Source organism: Zonotrichia leucophrys, chromosome 1 (genome assembly GCF_028769735.1).
Source record: "Zonotrichia leucophrys gambelii isolate GWCS_2022_RI chromosome 1, RI_Zleu_2.0, whole genome shotgun sequence".
In the NCBI taxonomy this organism is placed as follows: domain Eukaryota; kingdom Metazoa; phylum Chordata; class Aves; order Passeriformes; family Passerellidae; genus Zonotrichia; species Zonotrichia leucophrys.
The window spans coordinates 87,984,481-88,000,954 of NC_088169.1; the positions used below are offsets into that span (position 1 = coordinate 87,984,481).

Consider the following 16,474-nt stretch of genomic DNA (forward strand, 5'->3'; position numbering starts at 1 on the left):
CATTTGTAGTACCTGAGCCTGATGTGTGTGTGTACTCACACATTCCTTTTCCCTGCTGTCTCTTTTCCCTTACTATGTTCTTAGGGTGGAAAAACTTTATTGCTGTTGCTTTATTATTTTTTTCCTTCCTGGTGAGTCAGGCCAGTCTAGCCTGTCTGTTGCACTGCTCTGACTCTGCAGTCTGCTCTCCACATGCTTTGTGAGTACCTCCAAGGCATGTCATGTTTTTCATGTTAGGAGGATATTCCACCAGATTTCCCCAATGTGTATGCAAACCCACACCATTTTTTGATGTGGAAATAGGATTTTGTTCAGTACTCTTCAGATTTCTCCTGCTGGCTCAATGCACATTGGTCTGCTTAAGGAGCTGTGGACAATCCCAATACTTCACTATCCTGGCTGTGTAAAGTAATGGTGAGAAAATGCCACAACCATCTATTGATAATCATCTGAATTTTTTTTGTTCTTCTTTTTGGCAGGCTGATTTGAATACCAATATTGAAGATGAATCCAGATCTTTCTATGGTGTTTCTAGCCAGTATGAGAGCCCAGAAAACATGGTCATTACCTGTTCCACCAAAGTGTGTTCCTTTGGAAAGCAAGTGGTAGAGAAAGTAGAGGTAAGGAGTTGACACTTGGGTGCAAGATTCTCTCTGGCTGCTGTTTTGTCACTTCGAGTATTTGCATCCTACCTTTGTATCTCAAGGCAAAATATATCTCATGCTTCTTGTCAGGGAGATGGATGCCATAGATGTAAGATCACTCAGCCTGCAAAATGCTTGTCTTAGGATTTCACTGAAGATGTGCTAGTGTTCGCTACTTTCCCCTTAAATCTCAGCTTCTGAGGAGATGTAAATACATATGACTCTTAGCTCTGCCGATGCTCTGGGGCTTTTTGGGAAGCAAAAGAAAGCTAAGGAACACAGATGTGTTTTGTAGTCCAGAAATGTGAAAACATATAAGCAACACCTCACTCTCACCAGTGTTTTCAAACAGATAATTTCTAAACTATAGCTATTAATTTGACTGCAATAATTTACAGACTATAGCCTTACAGCTTTATTAGATCTAGAGCTTATACACTTACAGCTTGAGCAACAGCAAATAACTGGGTTATGCATAGAACTGGCATTGAAGAAATTCTTTTTGATGCCACATTCCGCTGCTAAGAAAGCTGCTTTGACATGCCCCCTGCTGCCCTGTTTCTCAAGGAACCTCAGGATGCAGAAGCATCTATGTGCAGAACACCAGCTATTCTCATGTCAGCAGTCAGTTCAAGGTGCATCCTTCCCCAAAATCCATCTCCAGGCACATGATAGGCATGCCTGAAGTTAAGTATTTGCAAAGGGATAGAGGGGCTAAAGGGAGGTGTCATGGTGCACATGAAAGACGACCAAGCCTCTGGGGTCAGAGAAGGTTACAGGCATTTAAGGGTCTGCTGTGAAATCATAGAATATGGCTTCTCTTCAAAGGCAGATAAAATATATAGGAACCAAGGTGGGAATGTGAGCAAAAAAATCCCTCTGGGTATCATTGGCCAGACCCTTTTTTAAGTGGGGGGCATAAATTCTATGTTCTCTCACACAGATCCCAGAAGGCTTTAGTCTTTTTAACTATAAAGCATCCTGAGCATAGTATATTACTATCATTACTTCCTGACCTTGCTAAAGCAGTAGTTATTAACTTTTTCAGTTTATTCACACTTAGTACTTTTCCAGTAGAGATGCAGATGGGACTGTAGGTGTCAATCGGTCTGTTCCTCTTAGTTACCTTTCACAGTGCCTTGAGGGTTTGCTGCTCAGAAGCTGGAACCCAGCATTCTCAAGAAAACAAGAAATCAAGCTAAAGAACTTGGAGGATTCAAGGGGACTGACCTTGGTGCAAAGTACTGTGGTCACTGTTCATAAAATTATTAAAAAGTGCCACTGTAATTCTTCTGTTCTGAGTGCCTTTTTGTGACAGTGTCACTGGTGTGCCAGCACAGCCCCACGTGCCCCTCTCTGTTTTGCCCTGCAGACAGAGTATGCGCGCTACGAGAACGGACACTACTCCTACCGCATCCACCGCTCCCCTCTCTGCGAATACATGATCAACTTCATCCACAAACTCAAGCACCTTCCCGAGAAGTACATGATGAACAGTGTGCTGGAGAACTTCACTATCTTACAGGTAGGGATTTCAGCTGTTTTCATTGCAACTTGGCAACATGTAAGCACCATGCAGGAGATCACTGTTGAGAGTCAAAGCAGATTTCCTTTTATAGCTCAGCATCTAATTGAACTTAATTTCTTTCATGTGTATTGCACTTCAAGACCATTTATGGAGCTCTAGAGATGGTAACTCATGCAGAGGAGCAGCAAAAGAATTTGAGAGACCTGGGTAAGAGAGAGATAAAAAGAAAAATAAAGGGAGAGCTCATGAGGCAGAGAGACAAAGGAAGGGGAATAATGAAAAAGTCAGTGAAGGAAATGCTCATTCCACTATTTCACAAATATTGAGGTCCTTTCTGTGCCCTGGCCCTTTTTGCAAGGTAAAAAAACCCATAAGGGCATTGTTGAGCGGCTATAAAATTTTTCTTTGGGAAAAGTTCTTCACTGACCGTATTAGGGAGGAAAGAAAATTGGTTCCTCAGGACCACCCGGGACCTGTACAGAATATGGAGACATGCAGAGGAGTTGTGGGGAAACTCTGTGACACCTTCTGAATCACTGCAAATTCTAGCTAGGTCAGGATCATAAGGCTACAGCAATTAGATTTCCATTAGTGTTTTGTTATACTGGGAGCCTTTCCAGGCTCAGATGCAGCAGCCTAAATTTGGGAAGAGGGCAGACAGCTTAAAAAGTGGATTTTTCTAATGGACCGAATTCTGTGTTCACCTCTGTAAGAGGCATCACTGATCTTTGCCCAGAGAACATGAGGCTGGGTAAGTAGAAGAGATGCTGGTGGCTGTATGAAAGACTGAAAATCAAAGTGGTTTTCATTCCATTCTCTGAAGACCTTTGATAACTGCAGGCAACTTGTTTCACTGCTCTGTGGCTCAGACACATCAGCTATAAAATTCAAGGTTAATATACATCATAGGGCATTAACTTTACTCTTTCATGCTTGTATTAAGATCTTAAACATCTGGAGGAAATGAGGAGTAATAATGCTGAGAGTTCTTTTATATGAGCAAAAGCATGAGAGGGGCAGAGACAGAGAGATGGAAGACTTATGTGCTGTAATCCATACAGGGGAACATTGTAGCTGCCTTCTGCATGTTTCATTCCTCAGTCAGGGCAGCATTTCCTATAAATTCTAAGAAAAAACCTGTCACATGGTTATACTTCCTCAGGGGCTTTGTTTTGAGAAATCTCATGTCCTTCCCTATCCCATGTCCTTCCCTTATCTTCCCTTCCCATGGGAAGGCATGTCCCAAGTGGGGGCTGGCACACACTACCTTGCAGTGCTGTGCAAGATGAAAGTGCTGCTCCCTGAGCAGCAGCATGGGCATTTCCCACTCCCCACTGCAGAGATGAAAAATGCATTATGTAAGACATGTTGGTAGCCCTCAGTCCCCACTACCACCTTTGAGACAAGTCTAATTATATTTTTTATAAACCCTTTAATGAGCTTAGAATACCCCTAATCCCATAAGCATCATTTATCTTGCTTGACAATTTTCTCTGGATCTAGAACTCACCAAGATTTCAGAGCCCGTTTTTCAGAAAAGGGCCTGGTGCCTTAGCACATCTGGATGTATATAACTCACCACATCTTGCAGAAGAAAGGACTTCAACTGCAAATCGAATCATGATGTAAGAAAAGAAAACAGACCAAAATCATACTGCTAAAATTAATAGGAAAGTTTGAAAACAGCTATTTTCCTCCTGTTTTCACAAGAATAGTTGGGCTTTGGTACAGTTCAAGCCTCCAGCTGTAATGGTTTTCTTCTGCAGTTGAGCTTGTGCTGCTGCTGCTAAAAATCTGTGTTCTCCAGCAGGAGAGAACTTTAGCTATGGCACAAACTCAGGTGACAAGAATGTGCAAAGCTGTGCAGTGACAGAGAGGGAAGCTGAGCTAGGAGTTGTGAGAGCAATATTTCTCTTGTCTCTGCCACCTAGTGCATGCTGCAGAAACTAGGACAACACTGCTCCTTCACCATGCTGCTGACAGAGTCACGTTGTAGAGACACTAAAGGGTCCTGAGGGGCCATAGAAAAAAAATGGGAAAAAAGGAGCTTCTGTAAGAATGCATGAGTGTAGCAGCCATCCTTCTCCCAACATCTACAGTGTATGGAATGGGAGGTGTTATGGAGTCAAATCTGTAAGTCTCCTGTAATAGGAGTTCTATTCTTTAATCCTTCTGTTCTGTGTCTACCATTGACAAGCAGGAGCAGATGAAGGAAAACAACCGTCTATGGTTGTGATATATCAATATTTGTGTGAACAGAAGTGGGTGTGCCACAGGAGGGGGTCCCTCTATACCAAACAAAACAGAGCAAGAAGAGCTTTTTTTTCCAGAGTGAAACACTTACACTCTGCTGAAATCTGCAACATCAGGGGTGGGAAGTAGAGAACCTGCTTCCACTGATGTGATCACTGCTTGGTCACAGTGAACTTTTTGTCATCTCCCTGTCTCTTCACTGCATTGTAGTTCTGAGGATGCAAAAGTGCTGTGGTTTGTGGACCAACCTTTGTGTATTGATCCTGCACTTCTCTGTTCTTTGTCCATTACTGACTTTCTGCTTTGTGTTAAATGTTTTGGAATACATAAGCAGAGAAATAGCAGTTGCCATTTCAGCTTCTTCTCCTTTTCTGTCTAGGTTGTGACAAACAGGGACACACAGGAGACCTTGCTGTGCATAGCATATGTTTTTGAAGTATCAACTAGTGACCACGGTGCCCAACATCACATCTACCGGCTGGTGAAGGACTAGAGACTCTCTGCCCTGAGTTGTCCACGGAATGCATGTCTAAGGAAAAAGTCTGTGCTTGAACAACCCCTGCCACCCCCCCCAAACCAAACTGAAAAATAAACTGCAGATATTGTGTATTTTCAGAAAAGTACCTCTGAGCTGGTTTGTGATTGATAGAGTGAAGTTTCCATCTCCAGGTTTGTGCAAATGGGCAAAAGATTTGGAGTCAAGGAAACAGGCAAATGACTGCTTTAGGGTCTCACCACAGTCGGCACCCTGTGAAAAGCATTTCCCACAGTGCACACCCAGGGTGTGATTACACACATAAAAGGAGTGTGCGCACCTGAGCATACAGGTGGGGCAGTGGCAATGGCAGCAGCTTCCACAACTCTGATCACATATGAACAGGTTGAAAATGTTCATGCTACACCTGGTCTGAGTGTGTGCACTCATTTACATTCATTTGAAAGCCAACACATGCCCAGACGTGGTTACCATACATTTATATAGGTGTCAGTTACACATACACAGTCATGTGCCTGTGTGTAGAGGTTGCACATAGATCCTGCACAGCTGCCTGGCCACATCAGCAGTTGTGCAGTCACAGGCTCATTCAGCCTTGCTCTGTTAGAGGCTTGTTTCTTCTTCCCTCTCTTCCATGCATGACAGTGAGAGACCAATCTTTCTTTTGCGTTTTAAATAAAATTATGCTTAGAAAATTGGGTATGTTAAATCATGTTGTCTTGCCCAGTAGATTTCCTCTATGTATCAAGTCTGATAACTTGACAGACTAAAATAATTCTTGCTGCTTTTGCTTCTATTCTCCCTGCACAGCTACCAATGCTCAGTGAGCCAGTCAGTGCTTTTGTGCACCAGCAAAATAATTGTTTACAGAGGTCAAATTATTCCACCTGTTAGTTGCAGACAGTGAGATGCACAAATATTGCACAGGATATCATTTGGTGAGCAAACTGGAGGAAAAGAATGAGAGGGAAGAGTGAAAACAGCTTAGCTTTCTGTGTTTCCTAGGCAATCAAGCACAGCCTCTCTGCTCTACTTGTAAACTGAGGTTGTCTATTCAGAGAGGAGTCACTGAGAGGCAATAATCTTGGTCTCCACAATGCTGCTGATGTGGGGGAAAGATGCAGCTATTCATGTTGCTCTGAGGGAAGAGGTGGTTTGCATGATGCTCTGGCAGAGGGTGAACAGGAAATTTATTGGGTGGCCAGGCAGAGTCGTGTGGCCTGAACGATCAATTTAATGTGGAAGGGGGACTAATTGACTTACTTCCTCATTAGGCAACTGCATGCCAGTTGATCTGTTGTAACTGTGAAAGTGTGGGTTTCCATTTGCACGTGGAGGTCCCTGACAGGCATGAGTCTTCACCTGGCAGACCCTGTGCTTTGGAGCACGGGAAGGAAAGGATAAGGGTAAGGAGGATAGCGAAGATAATGCCATGAAGTCAGAGATGGAGAAGGATGGTTTGTTTCCTGTTATGGGAAAAGTGATATTTTTCCCCCCCCAATCTTGTTAGACACTGTATTCTCAGAGGCTTCTTTTAAGGACCTTGCAGGGCTAGTGCTCTTAACCTTCTCTGTGCAGGAGCCAAAAATGGATGGTCAAGAACAGAAAATTTGCTTGCACCTATTGAGCAAAATCTACACCAAGTTCCTGTTGTGCCTGCTCTCTCCAAGACAAAGAAATACCTTCAAGAACAGACTTCGAAACAGTGATACAGACACACAGATGCCAACAGCTTTCCTTAAGATCTGCATGGCTGGTACTCAGAATCAGTCAAGCTTGGAGGAAGATGAGCCAAGTACTTTAAACACCTAGAAGACAAAGCATCTTGAAATACCTGCTGTTCTGTGCTACACATGAAAAATCCATAGAAGCACAGGCTGCCCTCACCCATCCATTGGGTGTTATTGCTAGTCCCAGCCAGGTGACCAAGCCAGCCAGGACTGAATTAACTAAATCTCTGCAAACCAGGCATCCTCTCCAGCTGGCCACATGGGTATGAATGGCACCAACTGTCTACAGACCATTGGTGATGCATGCACCTGCCTGCTTCAGCCCTGTGCAATCTCCTTCCTGATCTCTGAACCATGTGTGGAGCAGGCAACAAATCAAATAAAACCTCGCTAATAAGAAAAAAGACTGACCCTTGGGAAAAGTATTCTTGGCCAATGTTTTGAAATGAAGCCTGCACAGAGAAAGGGCAGAGAAAGTCCCCAGCAATGGAAAATTCCTTATGATGTGTATTAGTTCTCTCCTGCAAGCATGAGCTTGGTACCTTGCATGCTTTCACTGCTGGGTTACACCACAACAACAGACCCTGTGGAAGTCAGTTCCTGAAGAAGATGAGCCCTAGAAGTTCACTTAGTCCATTACTTGATCATTAGTAAAACCACATTAAGCGAAGTTACAGATTTTATCAAGGCAGTAAACATGAACCAACAGGCTGAGGGACAGAGGAAATCTTCGCACAGTTGATTTTGAGACACTTATGCAGGGTTTATTTTCAACTTAATACCAGTGGAAGATTTTCCTCTGGCAGTATTTCTTTCTATGCTTGCTCTTGGAGTTCACAGCACCCTGGTGTCAATAAACAGAGTTAGCAAGAGACATCTACCTGCCTTTGAAACTCAGTGGAGAAAGGAAAAGAAAATTAGTGTGTCTTGGAGAGCTCACAGGTCAAGAGATGAAGAAGATTTAGTAAAGCTAAGAGGCAAAAGAGGTACTGGTAATTTTGATGTGGACTAAAAAGCTTCTGTCTCCTTGCAGAATGGGTGAGATCCATGCAAAAATACTTCAAAGACTGGAAGGACTGTAGCTCTCTGTCCCCAAGACTTCCTTTCTTGGAATTTCACCAGAAGAAACCCAAACAGTGCATCAAACTAAGAGCCAGCTGCAATTTTGCTAAAAATAAAGCAAAGCAAACACAAAATAGCAGCATATGTAAAAAAAGACAGATTCAAGAGGAAAGGCTAACTGAACTCTAAAGAACTGACAACAAATGAGGATATCAGAGTGTCTTACAAGTTTAATTTCTGTTAGGGCAGAAAAACCAGAATTATTAACTTAACCTGTAAGAACTTGCTGTAAAATCAAAGGACGAAACATTAAAAGCTGATTCCCCTGGTCACTTTACAGCCACAACACTAAGACCTTAGAACGTAAATTGACAAAACAGATCTAAATATCCATGTTTTTTTAATAACAAAGCACTTAAAAGCTTTCCATTTAACTGATTCCCTTTTTTTTTTCTAATGTACATGCTTCAGTTTATCAGCCCTAATTTGTGCAGCTACATCTACTTGTGGAATCATGTCAAACTGAATTACTAAAATGATTCCAGTTACTGATAGTCTTCTGAGATAAGACAGACCATGAGTCTGAGCAACACAGAACTAGGCAAGTCAGGAGCCCTCCCTTCATCTGCACTTCAAAGCCAAAAGGAACACTTCAGGTAAGACAAGTTCATTTGAATTCATTCATGTATTTGTGGTGAGGGGGTGGGAACTCCTTAAGCTGACATTGCCAACAAAGACAACATGTAGGTGGGCCTAGAGACAAAGGTAGGGATTGAATTTAAATTTCCTACTTCAATATCTACATCCAAGGATCATTATTTCCTTGACTATAACACACACGCTTTAGCCTTTGGTGCAATGGTTTCCATTTTTGTCTTGCTTCTTTGACATTTGGACCAGATGAAGGAGTTGAGGATCTTGTGTGGTTACAGCAAAGAATAAGAACTAATTCAGACATGTGAGAACACCCCGAAACTTGCTGTAGAGCTGTGGAAGGGGCAGGAGGAACACATGCTGAGCCTTCAAGCAGCTGCCAGGGAGTCATGCTGTTTCACCAATCCTGCAAGCAGAGTCTGCATCAAAACCAAGCAGGAAGGCAGCAGACAACTTGCATGCTTGTACTGAAATGGCAAGATCAGGGCTACTCTCTATGAGGGAAGGCTAGCCAGAAGCTTAGGTTGACCACAGCTCTGTCCACAACCTCACAGACTGTGGTGCAGTCCCAATCCTCTTGGACACCAGATCCAGATCTAGTACTATATTTGCCTGCTGGTTCAGCAATTAGTCAAGACTCCAAATCTTGACTCCTCTCATTTAAGAGGCCATACAATTTTGGCCTCTTACATGAGCCATGAAAGTACTGGTGCTCATTCTGAGGAAAACTAATACAGCATCTTTAGAGAAAAGCACCCCCCTCATCTCCTTGAGGTGCAAAATACAGCAATTGTGATGGAAAGAACATGAATATAAGCAAAGTTTAAAAGTCTAGATGGATGATTTCTATCTGTCAAAAAGAAGCAAAGACTTTGATTTTCAACCTTCTTAATTTCCCCACAGCACTCAGCTCTGTTGCCATATTATGATTTCATCTGAAATTGGTAGCTGGGACCAAAGCCACAGACTTGCTATTACAGAAGAGGGGTTACATCCTGTGAATTACAGTGGAGAGCATCCTTTTCTAGATGCCTCAAATGCAGCTACTCAAAGATATTCTCAGAAGCTGCATGTAGCCTTCAGGTTTGCTGGTCATATGCCATGGATTCAGGTACACAAAATCACAAAATTAAGGCTGAAAAAGAACTTTGAGACTGTCAAGTTCAACCTATGACCTAACACCACCTTATCAACTAAAGCATGGCACTAAGTGCCACATCCATTTTTTTTTTAAACACCTCCAGGGACAGCAACTCCACCACCTCCCTGGGCAGTCCATTGCAATGCTGAACCACTCTTTCTGTGAAAAACATTTTTCTAATGCTTAGCCTAAACTTCCCCTGGTGCAGCTTAAGACTGTGGCCTCTTGTCCTGTTGCTGGTTGCCTGAGAGAAGATGCTCATGAGGTGCAACTCCTGTTCCTCACTGTATGAATAACATCAGAGTGCCCTCACGTTAGATTTCGTTGCATGTGGAAGACGGCTAGTTGAAGCTGGAACACAGGTCCAAAGGACTACTTTCCTACAGTTAATGGCATAATGGAGAAGAGACCTGCAGATAAATGCTGTTTCCTTGGTACAAAGTGTATCTACAGTATCAGCAACTCCAGTCCTCAGTTTCACAGTGATCCTCAAGCTCTTCCCTAAATCATTAGGTTCATATACTAAGCTCCCATATATGTTTGGGTTTTTTTTCCTGTGCACGTTTTACGTTTTTTCCAAAGTAGACACAAAATGATTACTTGATTTCACATATTGATTTTTTACTTAGATTTCAACTATGGAAATCCCATATACCTTGGTATAAAGCTGCTTTGCTTATGCAACAGGTAAAGAACACAACACCATGCTGTCTCTTTTAGAGTGAACAACCAACCAACAATAACACCACCAACAAAAGTGTCAAATGTGTTCTCATTGTCTGCTGACTTCCTTCTCTTCTCTTGTGCCGCTTCTCTTTCAGGAAGTTGTTGTTTATTTCCAGAGTTTAACTTACTAAAGACTGGCATCAATTCTGGAATGAAGATCCTTCAGTCCTCAGGTCTAATGGGATTTACTGCATTAGAGCTACAGCATCCAGGAGATGGACTCTTCTTGGAGCCTGGAACCAAAGAACCAAAAGAAGTGCTCTCCACGATCTCTTGGTGCATTGCAAGATACATTTCCTTCATTGCTTGCTTTAAGGCAAACACACAGCAAAGTTTGTTTACTTCTGCATGTAAATAAATCACAGAAAGCTGTAGGCCGTCCTTCTCTTGGGGAGGGAGAGAAACAAACATGCAGCAAATGACAGCTGTGTTGCTGGCAGCACTGCCACCAGGATGCTTCGAGTCTGTTGAACCAAGCAGTTTATAAAAATCCACTTAGGACATGATGGAAAGTACAAGAGAATATATTTGATGTGGACATCCCCTTGAACTGAGAAGTGTGACAGCAGCAGCAGTACCAGAGAAGGAAATGAGAATACACAGGGGACCTCGGAATGAGAAACAGATCTTCCTTCTGCAAAAACATTTATGGTAAAGCCTTGAGTTGCTCTTCACACACTGTAAAATACAGTTCCTCTCAGGAGGCCCATGTCCATAACTGCGCTGCTCTCCTTCTGTTGGCATCTCTGCCCCAGTTCTACGTTGTTTCCTCAGCACATAACACTTCGCTTAGGGGTCCATGCCAAAACTTTCCCCAGCTCTGTTAAGACAACTCGAGAGTCTTCTGCTGGAGAGAGTGTTTGAAATTGACTTCATTCAGGTTTTGTTGCACTTCCACTGACACCCAGAGGAAGGCAGGTGGGGACTTTCTATACGATGTCAGATCATCTCCCTTCTGGGCCTATCTCATAGCACCACAGATCAGAATCATTAAGATTGGAAAAGATGTCCAAGAGTCCATCCACAAACCCAGGACTGCTGTGTCCACCACTAAAACAAGTCTCTGAGCACCATATACACTCATTTTTGAATACTTCCATAAATGGTGACTCCATCACTTCCCTAAGCAACCTGTTCCGATGTTTGAACACACTTTCAGGGAAGAAATATTTTCTAATACTCAATCTAAACCTCACCTGGCACCGTTTGATGCTGTGTCCTCTCGTCCTATCACTTTTGGGAGAACAGACTGACCCACACCTGTCTACAACTCCTGTTGCGACAGAGGAGCACTCAGACACGTTCTCCCCCTCTGCTGGAAGCCAAAGAAGCAACACACTGGCAGTCATGGTGGGCTTCGGACCATCGAGCGTCTCCGCCCGGTGTTGCCGCTCGCAGCAGCGGTGGGGGCTGCACTCCGGGCCCGGGCACCAGCCCTGCCTGCCTGAGCCCGGAGGGGACTCCCGTCCAGCCGCGGGCCCCTCGGGGCAGGGGCAGCTGAGGTCGGCGGTCGGAGCCCCCCGCCCCGGCAGGAGGGTGCCCCGGGGGATGCTCCTGGCGCCCACCCCAGGGGTTTCCCGGAGGGCACCGCGGGCGGCAGAGGGAGCGGGGCGGGCTCCAGGCAGAGGTCTGCCAAAGGGGCTCCGGCGGGCGCAGGACGGAGCGGGTGGGGTGCGCTGGAGGAGCGGGGCGGCAGCGCTCCCTCCCACCCTCCATCCCTCCCTTCCCTCCTCCGCGGGGCTGGAGCCTCCCCTGGGCAGCGCCCCCAGCTCCTCCCCGCTCGGTAACGCCGGTCCGAGCCCCTCCTCCCGTTTCCGCTGGCAGGAGCTGGGGCCGTGTCCTGCCCTACCTCCGCCGCTCCCCCAGCACTCGGCCCCATCCGGCCCGGCCCAGGGACGCGCGGGTGAGACCCGGCGCCGCGGGGGGCGAGGGGCGGCGGGGACCTGCAGCCATTCCCGGCCCTGGGAGAGGGGAGGTGGCGGGAGCGGGGCGGCCCGGGGCGGGGGTGCCGGGACTGCCCCTCACGGGGGTCGCGGGATGCCGGCCCGGCCGCCGGAGATGCTGGGGAGCGGCGGGGTCCCGGCGGGATGGGGCTGCGGGTGGCTCATGGGGGCGAGGAGTGTTTGCTGGGAACAATAACCCCCCACCCCCTCCTCCGGTGCCTGTGTGATTTTTGCGGAAACAGGAAAGTTAGTTCGGAGGGATGAGTGGAGCCCAGCGGCGTCTGCGTGCGCGGTCCTGCTCTCGGCCGGGGAGCCCGCGGTGCCCATCCCGCACGGCAGCGGATGGCTCTGGCTGGGGATGGATTTGTCCCCGCCGCCGGGGACAGCACCCTGGGACAGCGCTGCTGGCCGGCGGGGGCTGCCTCTGCCGTGGCCTTGCGCACCCCCATGAGGGGCTGGGAGCGCGCAGGGCACCCGTGAGGGGACGGAGGCTGCGCCCGGCCGCGATGGGAGCGAGCCCGCCCGCGGCTGACAGCTCCGCGGACGTGGTGCCAGCGGTTCCTGCCTTCCCCCTTCTTATGTAAAACTTGACTCCAGCGTGGCCTTTTCCTGTTGGAGCTTTTGGAAACTTTTCTTGCTGTATCTCTTGGGATATCCGCCTGTCACCGTGCTCCTGGTGGGTGGTGGGAGCTCTGTGAGGTTTGCCTCTCGGGAGGGCCTTCAGCTCCAGGGATTTCTGATGGGCAGGGGAGGACCTGAGGTGTGGGGATGCTGTGTTAAGGAAAAATCAGACTGCAAGAGCTGCATTTCTCTACTTAATCCTTCTATCAACTCTTTTGCTCTGTGCTTTTACACTGTATAGTTCTGTGGTTTGAACCATGGGAATGGGGCACCTGATTTTCCTACCTGACCACACTGAACTTACTTTAAGACTTGGGCATAAGTCACCTGGGATATGTCTGGGTAGAAGTTAAATATTCTCTAGAACAGCCATGAGAGTCAAATCACAGAGTTTGTTTGGGCTCTTGGCCCATTCCTAGATGGGCCTAAACGTTGCCTATGGAAGGCAAAACTTAACGTGTTCCTGTAGCAAAGTTGTTAGTAACAGGTGCCACAAATTGTTTTAATGGTTTGTTTGTTAAGCTTTGTAGCCAGGGTGTATAATGGCAAAGAATAGCAGCCACTGAAGTGTGCATTCATGTGAGTTGTGTTGGCATGGAATGTGGGGACAAAGTTAGCACTCCATAACTTTTAAAATGTCTAAAGATAAATTATCAATGTGATGTAGAGAACACCAGGGAAAAAAATCTGTCCTTGCAGTTTCATGTCCGTTGCTTCCATTTTACATTTTTCCTGAGCTCCAAGTATGAAAACTGATGGAGCTAATATAGCTTCTGCCTCCAGATCTTTCCCTTTTATATTTTTAGACCTGTGATGATCAAATTGCATATCCTACAGAAAAAGCCTTTTCTATAACAGGGCTATAAGACTTGTGGCACTCTCGGTTTTGGTACCTGCACTTTCTTTAAACCTAATTCTGTTTAATAAAGCTGCATAAAAAGACCTTGGGGTCAGAATATAACAAATGCAGTGTTATTAGCATTAGTTAGGCAAAGCTCTGAGGTTAGAAAGGCCCTGTTCATCTCTGTTGAGCAGGATAGAGGGTTAACTGAGTGTCAGTGTTATCTTAGCTATTTTGGTTATTTTAGCAGAAAGTAGCTATCAGAGATGCATATCCCACAGTCTTTGCTTTCTGTGCTATTTTAAGTTATTTTCTTCCAAAGCATGCCAAACCTCAGCCTGTCCATGAGGGTATTTCCATCACAACTGTGTATATTTAGTGTTTAACCCCTGTCTCCCCAAAGACACAAACTAAAAAACTGCAATAGAAAAGTGAAACACAGGAAGAGCACAGATTAAAATAGCAAACCAGCACTGAGGTGGCAGCACTGGCTGGAGGAGTTACTTTCACATTTGTTTCACAAGTGAAACTAGCGAGTTTTCACTAGAGAATCCAAGACTTTTCTTGGTGTTACTCTGAGAAAGCTGGAGCAAAAGTGGCTGCTTATCTTAAAAGTAGTATGTTAATATTCCCCAGATACTTGGGTTTTACAATTGCAATTTTTTGCCCACCTCAGCTTTTCCCTTTTATCATATTTCAGGATTGTGCTGTTTGCGAGTGACTGATGCCCTGTTAGTTTTCTGTGTTGAATGTCATTAGATTTACTGATGCATGGCAAAAAGAGATGAGAATGCTTTAAAGAGGCAGAGCAGGAGCCAGTGCTGTGCCCTGGAAGTGAAGGCAGCTGACAATACTCAGGACTGTTTTAATAAGACTGCAGCCAGTGCCCAAGGAAGGGATTATCTCAGGTCAGGCTCTGCATGAACGGGGTCCAGGACCAGGATTCCCACACCTGGCTGGAGGCAGGGCACAGCTGCTGCACAGGTTGGGCAGGCACTGAATGCCACAGGCAGAGCTAAAATGGGGTCCCTGGTGCCACGAGCAGAGAGCAGGGGTGGATGTGAGGCTTTTAAAGAGAGCGTTTAAAGGCCTTTCAGTGCTCTCAGAGCCCTGGTACAGCATGAGGATCATATGCTGAGGTAACTAGGCTTGTTCAGCCTGGAGAAGAGAAAATTTGATGGGACCTTTGGAGACCTCCTGGTACTTTCGAGGAGGTTCTCAAGAAGACAGAGCGTCTTCACTTTTTTGTTTGGTGACTGTATGAGGGACAACAAAGGGAAGTTGAAATGAGGTTCAAGATAGATGTAATTTCCAACAAGGAGGGCAGTCAGATGCTGGAACAAGTTGCCCAGAGTGGTTGTGCAAGGTCTGTCCTCACAGGTTTTCAAGGCCAAAGTGGATGAAGTCCTGTTGGGACCTCATAGCTGGTCCTGTGTAAGGTAGAGCATGATGGAACCCCCACAGGCCTGCTCCAACATGAATTCTCTGATCCTGAGATCAAGCAGCCATTTGATCTGAGAAGGAAGGAGGTGTGTGAAACAATGGCAATACTTGTAAATACCCCAGATGAAGAAACGAAGGAAGGTTTTAGGATGCTGATGTGTTGCTAAGATGCTAAAAGAAATTAAATTAAAAACTTTTCTCAGTATGCTCACAGGTTATGCTGGAGAGGTGTGTGTGTGGGTAGGGGAATGATTTGTATTTATAAACTCACTTTCCTTTAGTAATTCTCAAAGCACAAAGTGCCTTTTTGGTGTAACAGCACTTCAAGATGCATTCTGGAATGGATCAAACCACGCTCTTTCAAATTTCATGTAGGAAGTGTGATGACAATAAAGCATGGGGGGAATGACAAGGGAATAGCTCTTATTTGAGGGTTGTCTTCTTTGACTCTCTAGAAAATAGATTAAACATGCCAGGACCAGCAGATCATTTCCACATTTGTGCTGTGGTTGTTAACAGACCTTAGGACTGAGTCAGTCTTGGTGAGGCCACCTTAGCAATACCCAGAGAATGTGAGTGGATCAGAAATAGATATTTGTCTTTCCTCTCTACATGGCAGTGAAACTGTGGAAAAGTGGGCATGTCCTCAGGAAGTGCCATCTCTTTGCTCCGTGCAATGCATGTTGGAATTTAATTTTGAGAAGTACTTGTTGGGAAGATAAAAATTTTGTATATTTTACTTAGCTGGTAACAAGATACTTTATTGGAGACCACAGGTATCACCAGTGCCCTTCTTCTTCATCTTTCCTGATCTCCTAAAGCTGACTTCCAGAGGCTGTTTCTGCTGCTCCTTGTAGCCTCCCTCAATGAAACATGCATTGCTGAATGTCAGTGGTGTGTTTCCTGGGGAAAAACCCATCAAATCTGTCCTATGGGTCACTTCCTGTGGTTCAGTGCCGTGTTTTCTGTGGTGTGGTTGTCATGAGGCTGGACTCTGTTCTCCAGTGAGAGATGTTGGATGCTTTCCTCATGCTGCTTGCACAGGTCTTTCTGGGAAGGTGATGTCTCTGTGATTTAAGTGTTAATACAGCTGGACAGCACTGTTGCTTAAATGTCTTTTAAGCCCAACCTCACCTTTCCCTCTGTTTTCTGATGATATTCCAAACACTTGTATTTATTGCTGTCAAAAAATAAACCTTGAGGGCTTGAGTTTGTAGAATGAGGCATGATCCTTGGGCAAAGCCCAGCTGCTGCAAGGTGTCACTGTCTGCAAGTCTAGTAAGAAAGGAGGCATCTGACTGTGCTTCACATGGAAGAAAGAACAGATAGGAAATGTGGGATCCTGAGTAAGTAGTGAGCTGTGTTTTGATGCCAGTGGGATGTATTAGTCTG

At 45.4% G+C, this 16,474-nt stretch overlaps 2 protein-coding genes across 6 annotated transcripts in view; both read left to right on the top strand.

Moving 5' to 3' along the window:
• The window catches only part of TEAD4 (TEA domain transcription factor 4), a 52,612-nt gene extending 47,086 nt beyond the window's left edge, over nt 1-5,526 (top strand). For all 4 annotated transcript variants that reach the window (XM_064721106.1, XM_064721118.1, XM_064721125.1 and 1 more), the window contains 3 exons: nt 480-620; nt 2,017-2,169; nt 4,805-5,526. In XM_064721106.1, coding sequence (XP_064577176.1) covers nt 480-620; nt 2,017-2,169; nt 4,805-4,918 — 408 coding nt within the window. In that variant the 3' untranslated portion in view covers nt 4,919-5,526. The remainder of the gene's footprint in view (nt 1-479; nt 621-2,016; nt 2,170-4,804) is intronic.
• Nucleotides 5,527-12,047: 6,521 nt separating this feature from the next.
• The window catches only part of TSPAN9 (tetraspanin 9), a 169,258-nt gene continuing 164,831 nt past the window's right edge, over nt 12,048-16,474 (top strand). The window contains exon 1 of one of the 2 annotated variants that reach the window (XM_064721163.1): nt 12,048-12,137. The gene's annotated coding sequence lies outside the window, so the exon portion shown is untranslated. The remainder of the gene's footprint in view (nt 12,138-16,474) is intronic. The other variant, XM_064721155.1, reaches the window with a different exon arrangement.